This window comes from Cavia porcellus, unplaced genomic scaffold (assembly GCF_034190915.1).
Source record: "Cavia porcellus strain 051 isolate PalLab524CR breed Dunkin Hartley unplaced genomic scaffold, mCavPor4.1 scaffold_8, whole genome shotgun sequence".
Classification (NCBI taxonomy): domain Eukaryota; kingdom Metazoa; phylum Chordata; class Mammalia; order Rodentia; family Caviidae; genus Cavia; species Cavia porcellus.
In genome coordinates, this window is record NW_026947491.1 from 83,635,636 (window position 1) to 83,663,609 (window position 27,974).

General features: G+C 39.8%; 1 protein-coding gene and 1 pseudogene across 10 annotated transcripts in view; both read left to right on the top strand.

Moving 5' to 3' along the window:
* Nucleotides 1–8,769, top strand: part of LOC111753305 (uncharacterized) — a 40,420-nt pseudogene extending 31,651 nt beyond the window's left edge.
* LOC100716104 (suppressor of cytokine signaling 2) overlaps nucleotides 1–27,974 on the top strand; it is a 259,251-nt gene that overhangs the window by 118,899 nt on the left and 112,378 nt on the right. The window contains exon 5 of one of the 10 annotated variants that reach the window (XM_063255301.1): nucleotides 24,826–27,114. The exons of the other annotated variants lie outside the window; for them this stretch is intronic. Coding sequence (XP_063111371.1) covers nucleotides 24,826–24,923 — 98 coding nt within the window. The 3' untranslated portion in view covers nucleotides 24,924–27,114. Of the gene's footprint in view, nucleotides 1–24,825; nucleotides 27,115–27,974 lie in introns of those variants that run through there. 10 annotated transcript variants of the gene reach the window in all.

The window sequence follows — 27,974 nt, forward strand, 5'->3', positions numbered from 1 at the left end:
TATAGCAGATTCTTTTTGTTTCCAAGTTCAGCTGGGCCTGGAATGCCTGTGGAATGCCTGTGATGTCTCATGTCGGCTGGAGACCCGAGCTCCTTGTTTCTCTTCTGCACTGTTTCCTGTCCTGTAGTACGTAGACTAGCTTTCATCCATCATGGTGCTAGGTTCCAAGTTTGAGATGTAGAAGCTGCTGTTTATCTTGAAACCTAGGTCTGGAACTAAGCACATTACTTCAGCCTCACTGTGTGGCTCACAGTAAGTCAGAAAGCCAGTTTGAATTCAAAGGGAAGGAGGTGGATTCCACTTCTTGATGGGATCGATGGTGTGCACGTCCAGGGACAGGAGGAATTAGTGGTGGAGTTTGCAGATCTGCTGCCCCAGTACCCCTGGGGATCTTTAGTATTGTTTAAGTGAGAGGCAGGTATATTACTAATGGCTTCAGCCTTTGGGTATTATTGGAACCTTTTGGATTTGAGTCATAAATTACTTATTGAGGAAAATGATGGCAAGATTTTGGGTATATTTCAGCAGCAGCCCAAAATGATTTTTGATCATGAAGTAGATGTTTTCTGCTTTATTTCCCATATATGTTGTGTTGAATCAACTCTGGGTTGAGAAGACATTGGAATAAAAGTTAAAAGGATTAATTTCAACATACATGAAGGTATGGACAGCTATTTTGAAGAGAATGAGAGAGACTATGGCAGCCATTGTTGACTTCCCTATTGTCTGGTCTTGAAGACCTGAAATGCCTTCATCATCCTGTTCTGATCAGTCTAATACTATTTTGTTTTAGAAGAATTCATTGTGTGTGAAGATATGGAAAACTATTTGGAAGAAAACAACAGACAATATGATAGACAGTGAAGATCTCTGCTTGTCTTCCTTTGAAATCTGTGTCTCTTATATTGTTTGCTTCTAATCTGTTTTGTTACGTTTAATTTTACCCTTTTAAAAAAAAGTTACAAGGAATCTGAAGGGTGATACTAGAGTCTTCTCTGATCTCACTGCAATTTAGAATAAGTGATTCTGTCACTGGGGCATCTAAACATAGAAAAGAAGCTATAAGGCAGGGTCAGGAAGGAAAGGAAACAAGCTCATTGTCTGAGCTTTTCAGGTAGTGAAGGGAAGCTTCACCCAGTCCATGTGTATCTTCTCTGTCCATCTGGCTTCTTTGATTCTTTTTTAAATTTTTTGTGGCATGGGGATTCAACCCAGGGCTTTTGCACTGAGCTACATCTTTGGTCTGATTTTTATTTTGAGACAAAGTTTTGCTAGATTGTGCAGGCTGGACTTGATCTTATGATCCTCCTGCCTCAGCCTCCCAGAGGGAACTTTTAAAAGTCCCCATGTTATTCCTCAGGTTAAAATACTCTCATTGAACTTTGATTGTAGTTGTATCAAAATTATCTCCCCCTAGTGCCTCTCTGTCTTCTCCAGATGTTTTCTTTCCTTTTTTTATTTTTTATTTTATTTCCATTTTCTTTTTTAAAAATTTTATTTAAAGAAAGACTAAACAAAACAGAAAATAGGTAGAATAATACATACATTCAGAGAAAAAAATGAATAGTAAGAAATCACTAGTTGATGTTTACATATTGCCGTTTTACAAATAGTTGTTCAAGATACAAAAATGGAACATGTAAAGTGGGAATTCAACAGCAAGACTGCAAGCAGTTCTGTTCAACTGTCCAACAGAAACTTAGTAACATTGTTGTCAATCCTATACACTTAAACATACATGCAGTTATCCATAGCTCCATTTATGTTTAGATTAAACAAACTAAAGCAGGTTAAAATCATTCTGAACAAAGAATAATAGTATTGCTGGATTTCACATCATGACACTCCAGGATCAGCACTGGGTACTGTAGTGTCTTTTTTTTTTTTAATTTAATTTAAAGAAAGATTAAACAAAACAGAAAATGGGTAGAAATAATAATTTCAAAGAAAAAATAAACAATAAGAAATCACTAGTTGATGATTTCAGATTGTCTTCTTACCAATAGTTATTCAAGATACTAAGGTGGAGCTTATAAAGTGGGGATTCAAACAGTGAGATTGCAACCAGTTCTGTTCAACTATCTGACAAAAACTTAGAAATATGATTATCAATCCTATACACTTAAACATACATGCAGTTATCCATATCTTCAATTATGTTGAGATTGAATAAGCCCAAGCAGGCTAATATCACTCTGAACAAAGAATGATACTATTGCTGGGTTTTACATTATGACACTCCAGGATCAGCACTGGGTATTTTAGTGTGTCTTTTTCTTCAGAGTATCTGTTCATTTCATTATGTGTCATATGATCAGTTCTCGTAAACTGTTTATAGATTCTACACATGCATGAGTCTTAACATGTATTTCTATCCTTTCTATATTAGAGGGAGAAACAAAACAAAGCAAGGCAAAACAAAACATATTCCTATAAACACATGTAGTGATATAAACATATAAGACCATTGTATGAATAGTTCTACCATAGTTCCTGTGTTGTCTCTTGTTATCTTCAATAGAATTGGCTATATCATCAGACATAGTATAATTGAAAATATAAGTACATAACAGTAACAGTAAGTACATAACATAACAGTAAGTACATAACATAGTATAATTGAATATACCAGTACATAACAGTATTAATAAAAACACAACTTTGTATATAGTATAGAACTTCAAAAACTGGCAGTTATCAAACCAGAATGTATATCACAGAGTCTTGTCATCTTCAGTGTAGTTGCCTATACTGTCAGACTTGATACTATCAATCGTATCAGTTTTGAATGAAATCTTCTCTGCCTCATTTCTGTTATGCTCTTTTTTTTTTGCCATCAGTTGTCTGGTTATCTTCTTTGTTCTGTTTTCTGCTCCATTCATTGAGGCCTCTCTGCCACTGTTCCTGGAATCCTAGTACTTTTCTCTCTCTCTAGAATGCCCTGCAGTATTCTCTGTGGAATTGGATTGGTGGTTGCAAATTTCCCAAGTTCCCCTTTGTCTTGGAAGCATCTTGTTTCTCCATTAATTTCTAGAGACAGTTTATCAGGGTATATCAACCTGGGATGGAGGTTATTTTTTTTCTTGGAATATTTCCCTCCAGTCTCTTCTTGACTTGATGGTTTGTGTCGAGAAGTCTGCTGTTATTCTGATGGGCCATTCTCTGTAGGTTATCTGTTTCTTGTCTCAGCTTTTAATATTCTGTTCTTACATTGAATTTCCAGGATCTTGATTATTATATGCCTGGATGTAGCTCTGTTTTGGTTGTAGGTGGCTGGAGTTTTGTGTGCCTCATATATCAGAATATCATTTCCTTTTCCTATGTTTGGGAAGTTTTCCTTAATTATTTCTGTGAATAACCTTTATAGTTCCTTTGTTTGTACCCCTGCTTCTTCATTCACAGTTTTTATTCTCAAGTTATAGATCCTTTTGTGGTCTTCTAGCCTTTGTATTGTTAATGCTTGTTTCCTTGTTATTTTTAAAAAGTTTTCCCTTTCATACTCCCACATTGCAAAACTGTCCTCCAGTTTGGATAGTCTATCCTTAGTTTCTTTCAAGCTGATTTTGCCATAGAGTTTTAAATTTCCTGATAATCTCTTTGAATCTGCTTCATGTATTTTATATATTTTCTATATTCTACATCAAATGGTTCTCTCCTTTGAGTTCTTCCCTTCTTTCGTCTGTGTCTGCTTGAGGGGTGCTTATTATCTCTTTTATTAATCTTCTTATATCTTGCTTTACTTGGCTAAATATTTCACCTTTTTTAAAATTTTATTTTGAAAGTTTACAACAGAACAAGACAGAATAAAGCCAACTAAGATCATACAGGGAAATTGGTACAGAACTTCACAGCAGGTTACCGGGATAACAGTAATAGGTATCACAGCATATTTTGTTATCTTTATAATAGTTCTTTCAATCACGTATATCAAAATGAGATGAAATATAGAACACTATAGAACTTATTAAAACAGAATATTGAATAGAGCAGTACCATTAATCAGAAAAGAGCAAAACAGTAATAAAAATATTTGCCTTCAGAGAGATGGTAGAAGAAAGTCCCCCTTATTTGCTATGTCAACCTCCCAGGAGATACTCAGATTTCTGGTTCCCATTTGCTAATGGGCGGTAGAGGAGGAGGGGAAGAGAAGGGGGATAGGGGAATGGGATATTTGGCTCTAGGCCATGCATCACCATCAGTAGGCTCACTACTGCCCAGCAGGGAGGCAGGCTGGTGGTTTGGTTTCACAGCATCCTAAGTTCCAACATGGTGTGGATCTCAGAAGCTGCTGCTGGTTCTCCCCCTGGAAGGGCCACAGTTTGCCAGACCACCACTGCTTACCATGGAGGGGAGGTGCTTGCTTGGCTTCCCAGCGTCCTAAGTTCCAACATGGCATGGATCTCAGGAGACAGTGCTGGTTCTCTCCCTAGAAGGGCTGCAGTCTCAATATTTCACTTTTGAACTTGTCTATGAGGTCCCAAATATATCTCTTTATGTCCACTGGCACCGTGTCTGATATTGTATGTTTGCTGTTCTCATTCTCATTTGTATTTACCTGTCCTGGGTCAGTGTTCTCAGGGTTGGGACCTGGGGACTTTTTGTTGTTGCTTCCTCTTCCCATCTTTTTTGCTTCTTCCAGGAGGCCCCAGTTTCTTTCTTTGTTGGTTACAATTCTTCTGAAGTGTGCTGGCTAGATGACCCTCCCCACTGCCGTGTGCTAATGAGTTGCAGACAGGGACAGCATATACTGGCCCTTCCCCTCCAGGTCAGTCAAGCTGCTGTGGCTTGCACTGTATTACTTTGCTGCGTCTCCCTCCCGGTCATTCAAACTTCTGAGACTTCCCTGGGTTAGTGTGGTTAGTGTGCGCCACCACTGTAGGGACTTGATTTCGGATAACCTGTTGGGTCTCAGCCAGGTCACGTGACCCAGGCCTAGCTCACTCCACCAATCTCATTTGGGAAAGGAACAAGTGACTGAAGTCACTGCTGCCCCTAGTACTTGCCAGTCCTGCCCGGTCCCAGAATGTTGTCCACTGGAGCCCCGCTTTCTGTGGAATGGCTCCACTCCCGTCACTCACCACAGGTTGATGCAGGCTCCCTGCCAACTCAGCTCTCCGTTGGGCTCGCTGACCCCCAAACTCAATGTAACTGGGCCTCCAGTGAGTCAAAGCAGCAGGACCTCAGACGGCTTGGCAAGTCTAGGCGGGACCTTGGATGGTTGGCTAGTCGCTGGCTGTGGCGGGAGTACTGAACCTTTAGCTATTCCAAAAATAGCACGGGGACTGTATGTTTGGTTGATTCTTCTCACCTTAGTTTCTTGGGACAAGAGAATTCATCTCCCTGTGTTTGGGACTCCCTACTCTGTATTATGTTGAATTCTAAGTTGAGTATCTCAGGGAGCCTCTGTAGCCAGTTGTTATCTATGCACCATCTTTGCTCCTCCCCTCTCCAGACGTTTTAACCACAGTTTCTCCTTTCTGTTCCTGTTGCTCTCCAGGGTCATCCGTTCTTGTCCTTGCTGTTGGCTCTGTCGGGAGCCCTCTGCTCTTCGCACTCTGTGTGTTAGGTCTCTAGTCAAGTTCCTGCCCAAATGACCTCAGGCAGACCTTTCCCGGCCTGTTAGAGTGGCACACCCAGCTCTTGATATTACCTTCTCCGCTGTGTCCACTCTCCTCTCCTCCCCCATCTCTCTCTCTGTTTTTAGCACCAAAGTCTCTGCGCTTCAACTTTTTCATGTAAAAATGTCATGAGGAGTGAATCAGTGACTGTTCAGGAGCGTATGTTCTCAGATGTTAGCTTTAATGTTATATCGCTGTGTATTACCTGAAGTTGTGCTGCCCCTGTGGCTCGTTTGTTGTTTCCCACCCATTCCTGGGGTGCCTGCTCCATGAAGCCTGCCCCCCTGCTTCGTACCTCCCTTCTCCCAGGGCATCAGGGCATCAGGCTTGGTCCTACTGAGCAGGCCAGAGAAACCATTGGCAACAGGGGATTAAAGCTGGGGTAGTTCAGTGGATAATAAAAGATTCTTTAATTGTTCAAGGTCAGTTCAGGATTTTTGATCCAGAAGTATTCTCTTATAGGGTGTGAAAAAACTTGGGAATAATTTCTCTTTAATGTTTTTCATTGTATGGAATTTTGAAAAGTGGGAAATGGTTGGAATTATGAACATATCTGAGTATCTTTTTGAAGGTAAATGCAAGTCTGATTTTCAAGAGCAAAGACTATGAGTTTCAAAACTAGAGTAGGAACTTTATGCTGTGTGTAAGCGAGGTTCTCCAGTGGATTATTAAAAATATGGTTTGGGCCATTTGTGGATTGCTGAGGAGGAGAGCAAGAAGTCAACAGAGGCTCAGACCTCCTGTGAGTTGGTGCCTTGGGAGATCTGACTGGTGGACGGCCAGACGCCAGCCCCTTCCTGCCTGTGGGAGGGGAGACAACAAAAGCCAACATGTCTCTGTGCCCGCATCCCATCCCCTGTAAGCGACTGGCTGATCCAGAGAAGCACAGGCTGCCATGACAGCTAAGGAGGTAAAATACAACTTAAGGCTTGTAGTGTTTAGGGTTTCACTGACTTTGCAGGACTAAAGCCAGTAGTCTGATCATCTATTCAGAGGATAACAATACCCAGTGTGGCATCTGGGGGATCTTATTCTGAAGGTTATGGCCATTGTTAAGTCCCTATTAATTTATTTTGAAATCCTGTATCATTCTCATTGTTTTGTTTGCCTGGGTTTTATTCGGTTTCATCTTGTTTGATTTTTGTATCTGATGACATGGACTGCTGTTTTGAGGATAACAAGATACAATACAGTAGCTATTTGGGATTTACTATTATCTTGTTCTGAAGCCTTGTATTGCAGTCGTTGTTTTGTTTTCATTGGTTCTATTCTGTTTTTGTGTTTGTTTGATTTTACTATGTCGGAAGGTATGGGCAGCTATTTTGAAGACACCGTGAGGCATTATGGGAACACTGCTGCTTTCCTGTTAGCTTGTTTTGAAATCCTGTGTCATTTACACTGTCTTGTTTTGATTGGCTTTATTCTGTTTTGTTTTGCTTAGTTTTTTCCTCTCTAAAATAGAATAAAATAAAATAATAAAAGTAAGTAAAAAGATGGTTTGCAAGGATTAGAACAGTGTTTTTAGTGGGAAAGTGGGGCATCCTTAGAGAAAAGAGTTTGCGGAGTTTGGTGGCAGAACTGAGATGAGAATAGAGACCTCCTGACTCCAGGCTGGTGGTTTTTCTGCTGCGCAGTGTTTTCAGTCTGAAATCTGAGAGTTCCTTAAATTGAATGTGAAATAGAAATCCGTGTGTGTTTTTATTGCTTTGAAGGTAAGCCTAAAAATACCCCACACGCCTTCTGATAGTTTCTCAGATTGGGCACATTTGTCACCAGAGTCCAAGGGGCTGTCCTCAGTGACCCAAGAGTTTTAATTCTGCCATCCTGATAGTAGCGATCTGCATACTACTTTGGGTTCAGAAACCTAACAGCATGGTTTTTGCCCATTTGATTAACTGAGTACTTCGTGTTTATCTGAGCTGTCTACTACAGGAGCTTCTGTCTAATAAGGTGGCTGGTGAGCAGTGAAAATTCTGACTTCACATCGATGTGTGCTGAAATGTAACATACACCTTGGATTTCAGAGACTTAACATGAAAAAGGAATGTGAATTACTCATTTTGAGTATCTGTTGTCATGATGTATCTGTTGTGATGATATTCTTTGATGTATTGAATTATATAAAATATAATCTTGAAGTTGAGTTCATCTGGTTTTTCTTTTTAAACGTGGTCACTAGAATGTTTTAACTTAGGTGTGTGACTTGCATTCATTAATTAGAACCCCAGCGCTCTCTCAGGTGGGAGGATGAAAGGAAGTGGGGAGCACCATTGTGTGCAGGAGGCTTTGGAGGGCTGTCATCACCATTTGGTCTCCACTCATCCTCCAGAGGGGCTCCTTCTGTTCTGCTCACTCTGTCTCCCCCCCCACTCCTCCTCCTCCCCTCCCCTCTCCCCTCCCCTCCCCTCCCCTCTTCTCCCTCCCCTGTCTTCCCTCTTTCAGACATGGCCACATCTACCAACTCTGCCCCTGTAAAGCCAGAAGAGAAGGGGAGAGGCCTTTTCTGCTGTACACATCATTTTCTCAACAAAATCAGTAGCCTCCTCAGAAGTGCCCAGCGCACTTCCTACTTCCCATTCAGTTACCCAAAACTGTCACAAGGCCCCTCCTTGCTGCAAGGAACGTGAATGTGAACTCTTTGAGACCCCAGAAAGGGGATGGCAGCGGAGCAGGAGTTTAGGGAGAGCAGCTGTGTTATAAAAGAGAGGGCTCTTCCACGGGAAATCTCAGGCGTGACCAGGGGCTCCGATCCCAAGTCACACATAAGTACTTCGGAGTTAAAAGAGAGTATCATTTACTCTCCTCTTTTTATTTTTAAAATTTGTTTCATAGGCTGCTCTTAGCTGCCACTGATGATTGTTACCTAGGTTCAGTTCTATTAAACAATTCTTTCATTTTAGAAATGAGAAAATGACACCAAAAGGTTAATGTCTTTGATTCCTATGTAAATTAAAAAGAGGGCAGGAGTTAGGATGTCTTAAAAAAAAAGTTATTGGTTTTCTTTTTAGCTATCTGAAAATGATATGAACATAATGGTTATTATTTGTCGCCAGAATACTTCACAAGAACCTTGCTAAACAAATACCAATGGAGAAGTTCTGAACAAGCATTTATTGTAGAGGAACTCTTACGTAACAAGAAATAGAAACAATGAACAGGATGGACTGCCCTCATACAGGAAGTAAAAACCTAATTGGGAAAATCTGCTGGAAATTTTTGTCAGAAATGTAAAAAAAAATCCTTAACGATGATAGCTTTTTTTTTTTGTCTTTATGAGATAGTTTCATTAGTAGTTTAGGCTGACCTTGAACTCATTTTGTGGCCCAAGTGATGGCATTTTGGGCTATATTTAATGGCAACATATATGAACTGACAATATAGGCAGGTTTTGTGTGCTTTTTTGATTTGAAGCCTCTTTGGTGGTAATAGAGTCTCACTGGCCTCTTAATCTTTTTATTCATTTTCTTTGGTCTCTGGTAAGTAATTTTAAGTAGAAAAGTTATTTATAATAAGTCATTATTACTCATCACATTTTTGTATTTATTTTAGAGTTGTATATTAACATTCCTGTTGGTGGGACACCATCCCCAACCCTACAACTTAAAGGAAGGGAAATTTAATTTGGCTCATGTTTTCTTCTGTTTTTAACTTACATAGGACCTGACCTCTTTGGTCTTGTTTTTTCTTTTCTAAAATGAAGAATTCTGTAACAGAACTCAACCTGTATAGCCTAGGAGATTCCGTGGTTTACTGGCTCCAAAGCAGCAGCATCATGGCGGAGCAGCACTGCTGAATTTGTGGCCGCTACATGTGTTGCATTCAGGGTATACGGTGTAAGGTCTGAGTCACAGAGAGCTTTGGCAGGCGCATTTCTGTGACCTTGTTTGCTGCAGCCCACATGGCTTTTCTTTTGGGCTGGTTTCACTTTGGGGGCTCCACTCTTCGGCTTGGCTCCCCTTTTAGACTGGCTCCACTGTTAGGCTGTAGTTTTCTTGAACAGTTGCTTCTCATTCTTGGCATCTCTGATTTCCTGGGGTATCCACTGCACCTTTACCCTCATCCCCCCGGCTTCATGTACTGCCTTCTCAGGGGATCTTTGTCTGGGCTTCCAGGCATTCAGATGAAATGCTCTCGACTCCATAACTCTTACATTCCGCATGCTGATAAAACCAACATCACGCAAATGATGCCAAGGTCTCCGGTCAGTGGAAGCAGTAGCTAGGGCCCCTTGGACCATGGTGCAGTAGCCTCTGAATGCCTGGATGACTGAGCATGGGGAAATGAATCTTGGAGAACCAGTTCCCTAGGAGGTCTTCCTTGAGCAGGGATCCCAGAAACACTCTTCAAATGAAGGGCCGATGCTTTTGTACCCTTGTGCTTTTGATGGGTGGGGTCTTGCTGAGTTTTGAGATTACTTCATGGCATGTTTCTTTGTATCCTGTACAAGTAGTTGATTTCTTTTTAATAGCACCAGTTTTTTTTAGCCACCACATTTTCTTTTCTTTTTTTTTTTTTGTCTTTTCGATGCAGGGTTTCAACTATGCAATTCACTTTGTAGCCCAGACTGGCCTTAAATTTGCAGCAATCTTTCTGCCTCAGCCTTCTCAGTGCTGGGATCACAGGCATGTGCCACCATACCCAACCACATTTCCTTTAGCCCCAACTTCATATGTGTTTCTTCTGGGTTCAATTTAAGTCAATTTAAATATTTTAGTTCGGTTTTTGCCCCCGATTCTCCCTGTAAATTTGAATAGAAGCAACCAGCAGTTTCCATCCCACAGCCTGGATTTTGAAGTCTTAAAATTCCCTTCATCAAATCAATTGCTCCACTGTTCTTAATCTCAGTCTTTCTGTAAAGTTGCAGGACATGGACAAAATATAAACCATTTTTCTGTCAGAGTATAACACACCTGTCCTCTAGTCCATCTGTCAGTGGAGTCCTTGTTACACGTGAAAACTCTTGAACTTTCATGTTAGCATTCCTGCCAATGTGAATTACCCATCCAGTCCTGGGGCTTCTCTAGTGATATTGAGAAACTCCGCCCATAAACCAGTTTCAAAGGCTTCTAAGCTACATAAGAACAATCACAGCAATGACCCTACTTCTCTGGTGCCATTGTTCTGTGTTAGCCAACCTTCCCAGAACTGGGACATGACATCCACGACATCCATGACATGAAGGAGAGGTTTAATCTAGCTCATGCATTTAGAGGATTCAGTCTGTGGTTGAGTTGTTCTAAGACAGAAACGTGGTGGAGCAAAGTTTCTCAGGTCATGATGAGCAGGGAAATAGCTCAAGAGAGGAAGAGGCAAAGGACATAGACCTTAAAGCCATTCTTCCATGACCTGCCAGATGTACCCCAAAGTGTGATCCACCAGTCACACTTTGGGTAGATCCCAAAGTCAGTCAGGTTTACCCTCCCCCCGACTTAGCTCCACAGGTTCATTTTTGGTGTTGTGTGTTCTGTGGGTCTGGACAAATGTAAAATGCGTATGTTCCTTTATATACCTACGTAGCTCTATTTGTCCCCCTTCCCTCCCTAACCCCGGCAGCCTCTAAGTCTTCACTGTCTCCCCACTTTTGCCTTTTTAGAATGTCATATAGTTGGAATCGTACAGTATGTAGCCTTTTTTACATTGGCTTCTTTTATAAAAGGCATTTAAGTTTTCCGCATGTCTTTTCATGGCTTACTGGCTGATTTCTTTTTGGTGAATAACATTCCTTTGTCTGGATGTGTCAGAGTTGGTTTATTTATTCATCTCCTGAAGGACATCTTGCTTCTTCTAAGTGCTGGTAGTTAGGAATAAAGCTGTGATAAACATCCATATGGATGATGTTTGTGACATACATTTTCCACTTCTTTAGATAAACACTAAAAAGTGTGATTGCTGAGTTGTGTGGTAAGAGAATGTATAGTTTTGTAAGGAACAGCCAGACTTTTCCAGAGTGGCTACACTGGGTTGCATCACTACCAGGAATGTATCCCCATTTTTGTCAGCATTTGGTGTTCTCAGATGTCTTGGATTTTGACTATTCTAATAGGTACATAGGGGCATGTCTTTGTGTTTTAGTTCACAATTCCATAATTGACATAATTGACGTATATAAACATTTTGTTTTTACTTATTTAGTGATCTTCTTTGGTGAAGTAACTCTACAGGTCTTTTGCCCATTTTTTAAAAAAATAAGTTGTTCCTTGTCTGACTGTCAAGTTTATATATATTTTTGATAAGAGTCCTTTACCGAATATTTCTCTTGAAAATATTTTCTTCTAACTTGTCACTTTGTTTCTCGTTCCCTTGACAGTATTTTTTGCAGAGCAGCTTTTGATGAAGCCCATCTTACCATTTCTTTCATGGATTGTGCCTTGGCGTTGTATCTAAAAAGTAATCACTGGCAGTACCCGTGAGCACATGGATTTTCTCTATGTTTTTGTCTTTGTCTCTGTCTGCCTCCTTTGCTGCCCTGCCCCTAAGTTGCTCATGCTGGCCTCCAAGCTTTGATTCTCTTGTCTCAGTCTCCCAGTTCAACTAGAATTACATGTATACACCAGTGTGCACTGTTTTGAAGGATGGCTTCAAGGGTACGGAATTCTAGGTTTCTGGCACACACAAGGCCCTGGGCACTGTGTGTGGTGGTGGTGGTGGTGGTAGTGGGGGAACAAAGGCAAAATTCTAGGTTGGAATTTTGTTTTGTTTTTCTTTTTCAGCGCTTTATATGTCTCACGGTTCTCTTTTACTGCTTGCATAATTTCTGAGAAGCCAGATATAATCTTTATCTTTGCTTCTCTAACACCAGTATTTTTTTCCCCACTGCTATCGTTCAGGAACTTTTCCTTATCTGTAGTTTGAAAGGATATGCCTAGGTATAGTGGTGTTTTATGTTGTTTTTTGGGGTGCGTATGTATGTCTTGGCATTTATCTTGCTTAGTGTTCTCTAAGCTTTATGCACTTGTGGTTTTTATATCTGACATTAATTTAGGGAAATTCTCAGTATTGTTTCGGATATTTCTTCTGTTTCTGTCTCTCCTCTTCCTCATCTAGTATTCCCTTATACATGTATTATACCTTTTATGGTGGGCCCACATTTCATAGTTTTTCAGTGTTTTTTGATCTTTGTCTCTATGCTTTTTAATTTGGAAGTGTCTGTTGACATTTCCTCCAGCTCAGATACTCTTTCCTCGGCTGTGGTCGGTGTACTAATAAATTCACCAAAGGTACTCTTTGTCTGTGCTAGTATTTTTGACCCTTGTGACTTCTGTCTCTCTGATTACCCTACCCATCTTCTCTTGTATACGATCCATTAGAGTCTTTAGCATATTGATCGCAGTTGTTTTAACTTACCCAGCCGGCTGTGCATACTAGGTCAGAGGGCCTGCTGTAGGTTGGCCACCAGCCATGTGGAGATAAGGTGTGTGGGAGGAGGAGACGTGTTTCACGGTCCTCTGATTAAGTACCAGTCTTCCAGGGAGCCTCTGCCTCTGGACTGTGAGCTTCTCGGTTGTGTCTTAGCATCTCTCTTCCACTTGAGTTGGGAGAGAGTGGCCTGGCTGAGCTGGAGTGGGGGATTTCCCTTTCAAAGGGACACTGAGGCTCTGGTTAACCAGTTTTCCCGAGAGCTCTGGAATATCTCAGAATGCTGCCAGTTGCACAGGGGACTTTTCCCATGAAGTTTCTGTTCCAGTATGTTGCCTTTGTCTGTATCTGCCTGTTTCTCCAATTTTGGGGGCAGTAATTTACACTCCTGATACCACACTCCTTTTATGGATCTAAGGAGAGTTGTTGACTTTTCACATCGGTCAGCCTTTTACTTGCTACGGCAGAGCAGTGACTTCTAAGTTTGTTTCCTGTAGAGCAAGAAACCAAAGGTCTCTTAACCTTCTACTTTTTGGTTTTGAAAAAGTAAACTGGTAATATTTCTCATTCATGATATTGTTTGAAAACACTGTTAAAACTTTACTCCCAATAAGTGAAAAGGCACCTTGCCTCTCATTGCCACTGTCTTATATTTTCTTTTTATGTAGTTTTAGATACTTTATTTTTCTTTTATCGGTACCGGGTATTGAACCCACGACCACCTGCTTGCAAGGCAGGTTCTTATGCCACTGAGCTAAATCCCCAGCCCTGATACTTTATTTTCCTACAAAGGAATTTTGAGCAGATGAATGTGACATGTGCCTGTAAGGAGCGGACTTATTTTTATGCGCAGTTCTCCATTGAATTGTTATACAGATTCCACTGAAGTGTCAACAGAAACCTCCAAAATTAAAAAGCAAAGATAGCCATATCAGTGTTTCCTGTGCTTTTTTTTTTTTTTGTAGCCAGTGGTCCAGTTTGGTTTTAAGTGGAACCATGTAAGCCCAAGAATAGAATCCTTTTGGACCACCATGATTACCAGCAGTGTTCAGCTGGGTTTCTGAGTCCCGTTTGTAACCTGCTAGTCCACATTCCCTCAAGTTGTCATTGCATGTTCTCAAAATAAAAGCAAAACAAAACAGATTGATTTAAACAATAGAAATGGAAACAGATGCTCCCACCATCTTTAAAAACGCATGCCCTCTATCCCATGCAATCTTAGCCCATGCCTCCCACGTAAATCCCTTGTGAATGACTTCGGGAAATATTGCTGCCGCTGGTGGTACAGTGGTATAATGCAGAAAATGGGATATTGTAATATAAAATGTGGCATGTAATTGAAAAAAACCGATGTATTAAATAGTAAGTGTTCATTGTGGGATGAGAAAGGGGAAGCATTTGACATTTAGTGTGCAGAGAATTTGAATAGGAAACTAGCTGGATGCAGAATCCCATCCATTATGTGTATATATATATATATATATATATATATATATATATTTCTCTTAATCCTCAGAAACCTTTCCCAGTACAGTAGATATTTTTCCCATTTTTTTAAGGTAAGAAGTTAGGAGAGCTAAGTTTTCCAGGGTCACCAAGGTATACATCGTGGGGCTGTTATTCAAACATAGGATTAACTGAAGAACATGGTTTTCTTAGGGTTAACCTGGAGGTTTGCAAAGTCTACTGCTCCAATTATTTTTGTGGCTTGTGAAGTGTCAGAGAATAAATACCTATGGAATGACTTTCTCAATTTTGTTAGGCCTATTTGCAACTATGCATTATTTATTTGGGATAATAATTGCATTTTTACATTTAGCTGTATATTTGATTTTTTCAGGTCTTTTTATATTAGTGAGTCAAGGTATAGTAGAACACATAGCATGTCCAATCTGAAAAATCTTGCTTACTTTAATAAATATATAGATGACAATGCAGGAAGAACCAGTTTATTATTTTTTCCTTACTGGTTTTCTTTATGACTCTTACCAGGTGAGATTCCAGTTTTGGTAACAGGAAAGAACAAGTGACAATTTTGTGAACTGTAAAATTTGATAATAGAATGGTGTACTAAGCAGAATAGTTAACAGAAAGGAACAGAGCTATTGTCGAAGAGATAGAAGACACCACAAGGCATACGGTACCAGAAAGAGTCATCTTTGGCATTTGGCAGTCTCAGTTTCACAATAACATAAAAGAGCTCTTGGAACTGCTCTCCTTTATATTCTATTCCTGGAAATTAATCCTCAGATTTTGAAAGATCCTTTTATTTTGTGAGCATCTTTCAGCAACAACTCTTATCTTGTTGTGCAATTTGCCTTATTTATAATGCTCAAGTGGAAGAAACTTTTAACCTCTGCAATTGAAAAGATCACTCCCACTAAGCCTTGTGGGGTGCTTTCCTTTGTGTTGCTGTTGAGCAAAAAGGGGTCAAGACAGGTAAATTCTTATCAGATGTGCTATTGAAGAACTGAACAGGTCCCTGGGATCTCTTCAGGAGTAACACAAGCGACTGGATTCTGGTTCTCTCTTCTTCCACGTCCAGCTCCCTGTGGTCACTCTGCAGAGAGCTCTTTAGCTGTGAAATGATTCCTTAATTAAAATGGGGGCAGGGGAAGGAAGCAGTTTCTGTAAACAGAGACTGTCCGAGCTTTGCTGGGTTGCTGATTGGGTCATTGTTGTCATTGTTCATTGTTCAGGAGACGTACACCACCTTTGTGTCGATTTGCCTTGCTATCATTTCAACGCGAAATGGAATCATTCCTCCTGGCACATAACATCCGTGTTAAAATAAGCGATCACGCTTTCCAGGAGTTGTGGTTTGTTGGCCTATTGCACTGATGATGAACCTTCTAGAGCTTTCAGCGATGACAGGCAGCCACTGCCCTAGGTTCACCACGACTTGTCTATAGTGTCCATTCCACAGCTCAGCAGTGGGCAGCAGAGACAGCAAGAAAAGTAGGAGCCAAAGGGATTTGGTGCCATGCCCTGACCCAGAAGACAGGGCGTATTCAGAATGGCATTCAGTACTTCTCAAGAATTTAGTGCAGCTTCTAGATGTGTCTACATTTGCAGGGTAACAACTGGCACCCTCCTCCAGGGTCAGTTCTTTTGTACTGTCAGTTCAAAGTCCTTTTTGACAATCCTCCATACTCCTGGAGGCAGACCTGGTGCTGCTCTCCTGAGCTTTTCTTTAACACAAAGCTTATTTGTTTCCTCGTTTGTTTCTCCCCTGAACTATGAATCCTTAAGACTGGGTACCCTCTTCTCACTGTTAATGTTGAGTGCCTCCTATATATTTTGTGTTTCATAAATGTGTGTTAAACAAATGAAATCATGATGTTCAGCTCACTGGGTACTCCATTCCTTCTTCAGAAAAGTATTATGCCACAAATATTACCAGGCTCTCCATTGGATAACCATGAAACATGGTAGGCTGTATATGAATAGAATTGCACTATAAAGGCAATTATAAAGTACATAGCAATATATCAGCTTAATCAGAATTGGCCAGGATGTGTATGAAGAAAAGTTCCAAACTTAACTGAGACACATAAAAAGAATTGGGGCACATAAAGTAATCCCTGAGTAAGTAACATACTTTGTTCATTAGTAAAAAGAGTCAAGGTAGTAAATATGTATCTTTGTCTCTTTAGTCCATATTAGTCTAAAATTTAATGCAGTTCCAACAATTTGCAGTATAATTTTTCTTCTATAGAATTTGATAAAATAATTCTAAGGTTCAAAAAATATTGCTTGAGATTAGTGAAGAATGAAAAATTTTTTATCACTTCAACTACTAAAACAATAGAAAATAAAAACCAAACAGTATATAACCTAAGAAATGGGGAGCCAGTATGATCTGGCAAAACTTGACATAGAAATAGGAAACTTGATAGAACACAAGAAAAAAATTACAAGGTGGGAATGGTGGCACACCTGTAACCCCAGTATTCTGAGGGCTAAGGTGGGAGGGTCATAAGTTTGAGCCTAATCTGGGAAAGAAATGTAGTTAAAAGAGATGAACAACCTAGTACTGGGTCTTGGGCAGCTCAGTGCAGAGGTCCTGGATTCAGTCCTCTGTACCCACAAAAAACAAACAGTGAGGCTTCATGAGTCTAGATGCAAAAATCCCTATCAAAATATTAGCAAGTGTTATCTTGCCAAATAGAAAAATATGATATATATTTTTTATTACATCTGTATCTGGCACATTGGGGCCACCCATGTTTAAGAATTCAGGGTATCTAGCACCATCTCATAATATTTCAAGTATATTTATATAGCAGAACAGATTAATAGGACTACATAAGGGCCAGAAATAGCTTCATATTAGCTCCAATCAAATTTTGGCACAAAATGAATTTTTATATCACACTGTAAAAAATAAACCTCTTCGGTTACAGCTTTTTGATTTCAAAATTTCTGGTCAAAAATTACCAGCACTTTAATGGATATATGACATTTCAAATCAATTATGAAGAGTTTGTGAAGTGTTGTGATTACATACTAATCATTTAGGGAAAAAAGAATGACATTAAATCCCTACCTAAGGGCTGGGGATTTAGCTCAGGGGCTGGGAATTTAGCTCAGCAGCATAAGCACCTGCCTTGCAAGCAGGCAGTCATGAGTTCGAATCCCTGGTACCAATAAAAAAAAAATCCCTACCTAATAGCAATTTTTAAATTTATTGTTGAAGATTTTACTGTTAAAAAATTTAAAAAATCTGTAAAGGCAGTAGCATAAAATATATACTCATTCTTTATAATCTTGTCTTTTGATCTTTGTAAGCAGGCCACTATTAGCAGAAACTAAAGAAATTTTAAAGAGGTTAAACTATCTGAAAATCAACTTGTTTTTTTAAATAATAAAGAACACTAAAAATATAGTATACAGATAATATCAATATTGAAAAAAATATTGGCTGCATATATAGTTCCCAAAAGGTTCTTACCCATACTTTATAAAGAGCTCCTCTAGGTTAACAAAGAAAACATGAATTCTCCAGCAGAAAAATGGTTCAAGGACATGAAAGAAGACTTTGCAAGAGAAACAACACAAAAGGCTGGCAGAACGCCATCACTCTTATGACAACTGTTACTAGCAGCTCACATTTACTGAGTTTGCCATGCACTGGGCCAAGGGCTTTACATCTAGTGCTTAAGAAAATATTGAGACAGGTGCAGTTATTTACATTTTGCAAAAGGGACAGCCCAATTTAGGGAGTTAAGGTAGCTTGTCCTAGACCACACATTTAGAAGCACTACTACAACACAATGCTGCCCACCTCTAAAACGCCTGCTTTTTGGTGCTCCATTGGCTTAGCACCTCTGCAGATTGCTGTACTTAAGAAAATGCAGTCAGGACACCCAGAAGTTACCGTTTGTTTTGTCTCTCAGGTTGACAAGGAATTGGCAAAAATGTAAAAAGGGTATTTGTAGCTAGGTCCCAGTGTGAAGCCTGCAGTCTCATGCACCACTGGGGGAATATCAGCTGGTAAGATGTTTCTGGAAGCACTGGGTATCAAAATTTGGCAAAATGCATCAAAAGCCACATCTTTGGAGCTAGTGCTTCTACTTCTAAGAATTCCTCTGAAAGAACTAATTAGACAAGTACTGGTAAGTAAAAAGATGTTTATTTCACTGTTTATAAAAGCAAAAAGACTGAAATAGTTCAATGAGCTACTGTATCAGTTGTGGAGATGTCTCCAAGTGTTTATGCCAGGAAAAACGTCTTTGAAGGAGGCTGTGGAGCACGATGTGACAGTGGTGTATAGAAGTGATTTGTCATCTTGCCTATTTTTCCTGCAGTGTCTATTGATTATTTTTGCTCTATAACTATATACTGTATGTGTGCTCTACAGTTGAAAAAAAGTATTTTAAAACAATTTTTTCGCACTGATGGAATATCCAAACCTGAAGGTTAAGTCACAACTTCAAGGATGCCATCCAGATCTGTGTTTTCTTTTTTTGTTTTTGGCTTTTGTCAGGGAGTATTTAGGAACCTCCTGTATTTATATTTTATTCTTTGAGAGTAGTTGACACTGGCACAAACTCACACATACACATTATTTCCTGTATGTTTTTCCAAGATTTGCTGGGCTCCTTTTTCACTGATTGTGTGAAAGTAATATTTTGCCAGCTATTTGATTTAAAAATCCAGGTAATGTGAAAATTACATGAGTAAGGTTCCTGATAAATGTAAGAAAGTCCTATTTTTGTTGTTCAGCTGTTAGACCAGTAAGGTCAGGTTCCTTACTAGACTGACAACCTTGATTACAAATGAAAGTTTTAGGGTTTGGGGATTTAGCTCAGCGGTGTGAGTACCTTCCTGGCAAGCGCTAGGTCATGAGTTCAATCCCTGATACCAAAAAATGAAAAATTTTTTTAAAAATGAAAGTTTTAAAAGCTATCTCAGCAAATATAGATGAGAAGATCTGCCTGAGGAATCATCTGGTTTAGGAAGAAAAAGATTTCTGATGGGGAGGTAATTATTTTGGGAACATCTTACAAAACCTATAAAATTCATTACACAACAGTGAAATCCAGTATTTTATATGATCTGTGAGTAATTTACACAGTGACTTTGAACATCGTTCTGATTATTTAAAGAACACTTTTTAATATGGCGCAGTCAGTGGTGTATATTTTGACAATGTCTCTGAAGATTCAGATGCAGATCTGGGTTCCATTTGATTGACCTGATACCTTTAGAAATAGATTTCTACGTTGCATACGAATGAAAAAGGAAAACGCTCATAGTGAGAGTGCTGGCTTTAATAGTTCCAAAGACCAGAAGACCATGCCAACTGCAGAGAAAATGATCAGTAATGGGCCCGTAAGAGATGGTTATCTTAATGCAGTTATTACTTTGAATGACTGTTAAAATGGCTTATTGATCCTGTCCTGTTTCGCCGTTCTGTTTCGAAGCTGTACAAGTTACACTGCTAGTATTTGGATAGTAGAACTATTGAATGGCAAGCAAGAGGGTGCATATGAAATCAGGCAGCCCTTGATTACAATCCAGGCTTCCCACTTACCTTCTTCATAAGCTCTAACAAATTTGAGCCTTTAAGTTTCAGTATCTTCCTCTCAAAAGTCCTCTCTTAAACTCACTGTGTAACACAAGCCGCCCTGAAACCTGTGATAGTTCTGCCTCTGCCTCCCAAGGTGTAGGCTGATAGGTGTGTGTTATCATATATAGTTAAGATAATTTTAAAAAGAAGAATGTAACTGTTTCTGGCACATGTTGAATGCTCCATAAGTAGTTGCTCTTGTATATAATCTCTTAGAAGAGTTTTATAGTAGTATATGGTGTAAAGAATGTGTTCTGTATTAATTAATCTTAGATATAAGCCCTACTTCCGCCCCTTCACAGTTCTTTAAACTTGGGCAAATGGCAGTTTGAAAAGGGATTGTGTTTTCTGATCTTTATTATTTTCTTCTATTTGTTTTTGGTCTTTTATTTTTAATTTCTCAAGGAAAGATATGAGGATATTTATTAACTTTCTTCTTTTCTAGTGAATGTACTTGGTGTTAAAAAGTAGAATCTCTTCTGAGATTAAAAAAAAAATTCCATGCCAGGATCAAAGTAGCTATTCAACAAATGGTTTCCAGCATTGTTGCTATCAGGCTAGTATTTAAAAAATTAATGTTTTTGGATTTTCTCTTACCTGTTTTCATATTTCATTGTATAAATCTTTAAGAAAGTTAAGTCCACGCAATATAAGACAAGTTTATGGAGTCATATAGAAACGTAGAACGCTGCATTGACACACTAATGAGTTTAGTCCACATCTGAACTGCATCGGGGAGGGATGTGTACCTGCGCCTGGCCTCGGGTGCTTGTTAGAGACCAGTCTGTGAAGAAGAGGCTTGCAGGGCAGTGGCTTCCCGTCTCCTAATTGTCCCTCTCACTCAGTATACTGAAGAGGTGGCCGCCACAGCCCTCTGACAGCGCTGGCCAGCTAAGCAGCCAGCTCTCTGGAATAGCTCTGGAGGTGCCCGCGCCTGCTGCCTGGCAAGACCCCCCTTCCGCTTCTACACTGTACCGTGTGCTTTATGTTTGTCAGTGTGGTGCCTGATGTAATGCATGTTTGTCTGCCTCCTCCTTTTCCTTCCATCCATCCACCCATCTATCATCCATCCATCTTCTAGGTGCTAAGTACAGCACTGAGCAAAATCCATAAAGGCTCCCCTCAAACAGCTTACATTTTAGAGAATCAAAGCGTTTCTAAATGTTAGGTTATCAGTCTTTTAAAACCAGAATCCAAGTTTTGAGTTTCTGATTATTTTCTTTTGCTAGATGAGGAAATGGAGTCATTTTCAGATTGAATTGCTTGTCTACCCAGGGCAATAGTGTCACGAATAGAACCCATTGTTTTTCATTCTTATTTTAGCATCCTTTGATCTAGGATACTCTGCTTTCTGTTCTAAATGTGTTTTTCAGCACTGAAACATTTCACATTGTTTTTCTTAGTATCCCAGTCACAGGTCGCTAAGAGAGTTTGGAAGAAAGTTGCAAAGCTTTGTGTGGGAAGCTTTGCATTTCTTCCCATTGACCTTCTGGTGAGACCTGAAACCCAGAATGGCACCGCCAGTGCCTTGTGTCATCTGGCCACTGCAGCCTACCTTCCCAGCTGCCTCTGGGGACCTCTCCTAGAAGTGCTGGCCTCAGAGGCATCATGTACTCCAGCTGCTACCCTCCCCTAGAGGAGGGGAAGCTCCTACTTCTGCTGTTCCTAGCACTGCCCAGCTGGCACTGTGTCTCCTGTCAGCTCTCCAAAATACGTGAATAAATGAATGAATGCAGCTCTGGCAGTGTGGGACCCATCGCAGCATGAGAAAGTTTAAGTGCTTATGGTTTGTTTCGTTTCACTTCCCTCTAGCTCATGATTTTAGCAGTGAAGGCAGCTTATGAAACGGTGCAGGTTTCTCATCTTGTACTAATATTTAAATAAAGAACAAGAAAACAACTCTAAGATTTGGAAATTCATACAGAGGCAGCAAAAACAGTGGGAAGGTGCAGCCTAAGACAGCGGAGGCAAAAGAGAATAAACCAAGTTACTTGTTTTTATGATTCTTTCCCACTGACTGGGAACAAGTTGGAGTCATTTGGTAGAACTTATTTATGCTTACATGCTCGAAGGACAGTGTAGTACCTGATGAGAGTAGCTGTTGAGTAAATGTTGAATGAATGAATGAGTGATGTGATACACTTCTACCTTTGAAGTTTTGTTCTTACGACTGTTATTAGAAATGAGAACAATATGATTTATGAAAAGAATACTAGATTTAGAACCAGAGAGGACTTGGTTTAAAGCTATGCTTAAGTCTAACTATGCCTACCAAGTGAACTTGTTGGGAAGGTAGTATATAGGTGGTGTATACAGTGTCTTCCAAAAAAGAAAAAAATATATACACACTGAAGGCAACGAAACACTTATATAAATATTTTAATACTAAATTTATTGAGACATCATGAGATTAATACAAGTTACCCTGGGTCTCTACAATTACAAGAGATGATCAAAGTGGTGGCTGTTAGCATTCAGACATTTATTAGTACAGTGAACAGCTGCTTGGGTAACTTTGGTCACAGTGTCCATTGAGATTGGTGCATATGCATTTTCAGTTTATTCTTCTAAGGGCTGGCAGTGTAGCGGGGTTTCTGAGTTATAAGACATCCTTTAGGGCTACCCATAGATAAGAGTCTGCAGGCATTAAATAAGGAGAACATGTACCTTATATGCAAGATTTTCTTTTCCTGAAGTGTGTCTACATTTTTTTTGATGGATTTTGTATAATATGCTTAGCAAGCTCCAGGTATGTGTATCAGTTCATAATGACATTTTAGCTTCCCTTGTCTGCCTTTCTCCCTTTGATTAACCCCCAAAATGCATATATGATGTATAAATTAAAATCAAGAAAGAGAACCTTGAGGCAGAATTGTAGCAGTAGTTTTCCAAAGCAGATATGGAGCTTTGATGCTTAAGTATCTGGACTGTACGTTGTGTGGGAAACAGTGGGTGGGGGGATACTGTGCCTGCTATGCTTATCCATAGTGAGTCCATTACTAGGAAAGAGGACCAAAATGATTTCCAAGCCTTTAGGTTCAAGCTGTTTTAACTGCCTTTATTTGTGTTTTTTTTTTCTTCTTACAAATACCACTTAACGACAGCTCTTTGCCCAGTTTTTTTTTTTTTTTTTAAGGGTTACAGTTCTGTGCAGTAAATTGTCTTGTTTCTGTCAATGCCAGTTCAAATCGTTACAATGGGTGGAGGTAGGGTATGTTAAATGTTGGTAGATCCACCAAGTTCCTCGAGTTCCATACTGATTTCTAACAGTGACTAGGAACAGATCCTTTACTCACTGGTTGCCCAGCAGCCACCCCTGGTCTAATTGTGACAGAGATCAGAGCAGGGTGACCAGTTTTTCCTTTCCATCTGAGAATTCAGCGAGAGCAAACAGTTTCAAACTAAAGCACGCGAGACTTGGGATCCACCATCAGGATGTATATAAGCTTTGTACCAGGCACATTATGATTAAACACTTGGAGTAATTTTATAACCCCATCCGTTTAAGTGATACAGTAAGTTTTGTAGAATTTATTACATGGTGCAAAATATGCAAGACACTAAAGATACAAAAACAGCTCCTCAAGGAACTCTGAATCTGGTGGGGAAGACAGACACATAAAAAATACATGGTACAGTCTGATGGGGGGACCACAGGTGTAATACATACAAGGGACAGCGGAGGCAGGGACAGCTACCTAGGCCTGGGACAGTGGAGGGAGGTGGTATTGCTGCCTACTGGAAAAGAAAACAGAACTTACTGTGCAAACAAAGCTGAAAAGGGGATAGAACGTGGAAAGGCAGGGGGACGCACTGACCAGCCCAGGGTGTGCCAGGATCACTAAGTGTGTGGGTCCTGCCAGGTCGTCTGTCATGAGCGAAACTGTTGTGAAGTCTGGCAATGCTAGGGTAGACTATGGCATCTCTTTAGGATAGTTGGAGGGATGTTTTACTACAGGCAGAGGCACATACTGCATGTGGCAGGTAAAGGTCAGTGACCTATTCACCTGTTGAGATTATATTAAGAGGAGGAACTCACTTTGCACCTTCCTGATAATAATCTGCATACAGGAGGTACAGTTTTCAAGTCAGCTGCCTGAGACAGTCTGTTGCATGGAACTTTGCCCCACATGGTGAAATAAATGCCTTCAAAAGGAACATTACCAATCCAGTGTCATTCTCTCTCTGTGGGAAGGAAGGATGGTTTCTTTTGGAGCAGGGAATCAGCACTATTCAGAAAAGAGACGGAGGTGGCCTGACGCCATCCACTCTGGCTGCCTGGGTGTGAAGTGCAGCCTCAGATACTGTGTACCTTTAAATTGTCCACGCGGCCTATTTTGCGGCCTCCCCAGCCCTGGGAACCCGGAGCTGGTTTATAGTTCTGAGAACCCGAGCAAGACTGCTGTGCTTGCAGGCACATGCTTTTTATGGAACGGGGAATGCCGTTTGGGGAATTTAGGCAGCTGGAACCTGCCACATTAGCAGTTTGGATGGAGGGAGAATTTTGGGGTGAGAAAACACAGCTCATTATATAAACCCGGTTGGGTATGTAGGTGGCCAGGAGGAGAGGCCATGGCAGTATTCTGTAGGCAGCAGGAGTTTCCCAGACAGCTCCCTCTCTGTTCATTCTGACTGTGAGGGCTGCATTTAGCTGGACTGACCACGTGGCCTGTTTTGAAAAGGGCAGTCATGTTCTGCTGCTGCTTCATAGCTGTTTTGTTAGTTGGAGCAAAACAACAGTGCTGCCCTTTTATTTATTTATTTTTTTTTTTGCAGGGTTAGAGGAAAAAAGGCTGGCTGAAGAAGGGGGCAGGGAGCGGGAGGAGAGGAGGGGCCAGCCCAGAAAGTGTCAGACTGTGAGGACCAGAACCTGAAGGAGCCCTTGTGGCCTCCAGCGTGCCTGGAATTCGGCCTTTTTGAAGCCTGCTGAGGAGCTCATCCTAATTTAACCTTCGGTGCAGTTCTTCCATGAGATACCCTTGCCGATCTCTGGCTCCAGGAAGAAGAGACATGTGACATGGGCCCACCAGAGAACGCTGGCAGGTTGCGGAAATCCTAGTGACAGGTCTCAGAAGTCCCTGGCCTGGGGATCGTGCTCCCCTGCTCTGACCCTGCTCCCCCAACTAAAACCAGCCCAGACCAAAACTGATCTCATCCTAGCCTGGAGTTAATCTTTTTTTTTGTGCACTGTCAACCTCCTGTTTTATCTTTATAAACAATGGAAATCTTGACTTCTTTGCAGAAAATCACCAAAGATAATAGGGACCAGTTTTCAACACAATAAAAATCATTAGTATGTCAGAGTTTGGTATTTAAAAAAGAAAGAGGAAGGAAGCAGGGAGAAGAGGAGGTGGGGGGAGTGAAGAAGGAAAGGAAAGGAAAGGGTGATTTTGTTAGCTTTGAAATATACCTAAAGGGGAAGCGATCATTTAGGCTGCCGGTGGGCTCTGCCAGTCTGATTTCCCTTAGTGAAGTCCGACTGATTGGAGGCAGGGAGTCGGGAGCAGCGTTGTTCACGAGCATTTTCCCTCTTCTCACAGCAGACTGCACTGTATCTGACTCTGAAGAGATGCTAGAGCTGAAATATTCTGATTGAGCTTGGCAGTGGTCAGGGCCCAGTGGGCAGTGGATAAATGGATGGATGGACAGACAGACAGGCAGCTGTTCTGACCAAGAACCTTGCTGACCATGTCTCTGTCTTATACCCAAACGACAAGAGGAGACTGAACTGTGGTTACTGTAACCTCTCCCCTTTTAAAAATATATATATATACATATATACATATATATATATATATTTATTTATTTATATATCCCACTTATTTCCAATACACATTAAATTGGTACCCATTGTCTTACCAGGATATATTGAAAGTACATGTTATTCAAGACTAATATAATGTATTATTTAGATTTCATTAATTATTGTTTTTTAGGGTAAGCTGATGGGCTAAGTTTGCCTGAGCTACTGAGGTTTATGTTGGCCCTGGAAGATTTCTTTAAAGAAAAAAGGACTGTTAAGATTAAGTATCATATAAATCTTTCTAGGAAAATATAATCAAAGGCATCAAGTCTGTTTCCTACTCTAAGTGGTTTCTGTTATCTTTGTTCTCAGAGCTATGACAATGGCATTAAATTTTAAGAATCCAAAAAGACAAATAAAAATAAAATTCATTGCTTTGAAATGGGGAAAAGGGGAGATCTCAGAGTAGTATTCTGTTTTTAAAATAGTCATTCTCATCTTAAAAAAGAAAAAAAAAAACACCCAAAATTACTTTTCATTTATTAAGAAGAAAAACAACAAATAAGCCAGTTTGTACTTTTGAATTAATGCAAAAACCTGCACTTTATAGGGAGAATGTTAACAGTCATTGTGGAACCAAGTAATTACAGCTGTGTTTTTGGTCTATTGGAAATATGCTTTTTATTTTCTTCCTCACAACCTGTCAGTTCTTTAATTATGAGAGCTTTCATAAAAACATTAGAATCTTTATTTTGGGGCACCTAACTAACTTCAGAGGACATTTACTGATTTTTCTAACATAAAATATGAACTTTTTAATCGTAGGAAACAAATCATAAACTAAAACATTACTGGGAGAGTTTGGCCAAAGATACAACAATATATAGAAGGAAAAATAAATTTAATATTATGCACATTTTTTTTTTTACAACACGGTATGTGGATTTGGATTTTTAACTAATAAAAATGTTTTCTATTGAGAAAAGATTGTAAAGTAGGTATTATGGGGTCCCTCAAAGCAAGTCCAGGTACTTGATAGACATTTAACTTTGATAGGAATAACTTTTTCTCCTCAGCATTTAAATCACAGTCTCTCCTTTCTCTCTCCCACTTAATTGGGAGGAAATGCCAGAATTAAATTACCAACTAACTATAGAAAAGGAATTCTGAGGGTTGTAAGCTGTTCACATTTTTCTATTACATTGTTTTTGTTTTCCAAAAAGTTTTGGAAGGGGATTGTTAAATTTGTTAATTTTCCATAACCTTCCATGATGCCGTGGTTTACCAGAGGGTTGTTTTTAATAAAAAATATTTTTTAAAAAGCTGAGTTTGCCACTGTTTTTGTTTGCTATTGTGATTAATACATGAAAATAAGACTAGAAGAATATATTTCTGTGAAAACCATGTTCTGGACTTAACCAGCAAATGGAAGGGGTCACACTTGATTATTTGTAATAATTTTGAAATTCTCTGGTCATTTTCTAAGTAGCCAGCACTGACTAATACCTATTCTTATCATAGCAGCTTAGATTTTTTTATAGAATTAGAGTTATTTTCTAGTAGAAATAAAGTATTACTTGTGATTAAACAGTATGCATTTGATAATTCTGTTGTGTACAGTGCTACCTGTTAAAAGCTGTTTGACTTTCAGTTTTAAAACAGCCTGGTAGTGGGTGAGCCCCGAGACTCCGGCTTTCTCTGCGGCCTGCCAGCCAAATAATTTTTGCTGCATTTTTCTCTGCTTTCTTATAAACACTTAAAAAATCGTACTTGCTTTTCTTCGAGGCCAGCCATTAAGTTAGAAGCAATGAAGTTGCTGTGAAATTGCTTTTCTTTTTTCATACGTCAGGGAGGAATGACAGATTTTGTGTGTCCCTTTTGTGAGTTATAAAAACAGAAACACTCAGGGGCTGCTGTTCTGGTGGAACTGTGGACTTGCCTTCCTACAGACCGAATGATTTTGTCTGCATAGTTTTAAAATGAGTTTTGTTACTTTTATACTTGGGAAAGGATCTTTCATTTTATTTTTGTTTAGAGAATCTTTGAATGTCCTCCTCTCCCATCTTGTGCTTCTAAGTTTGGGGTAAGCTTCGAATCCTTTGAGGACTGCAGGTTATTTTCTGATTTACTGGAAAGTAGACACAGGTAATGTGTAAAGATCTGAGTTTCTCCATAAAGATTG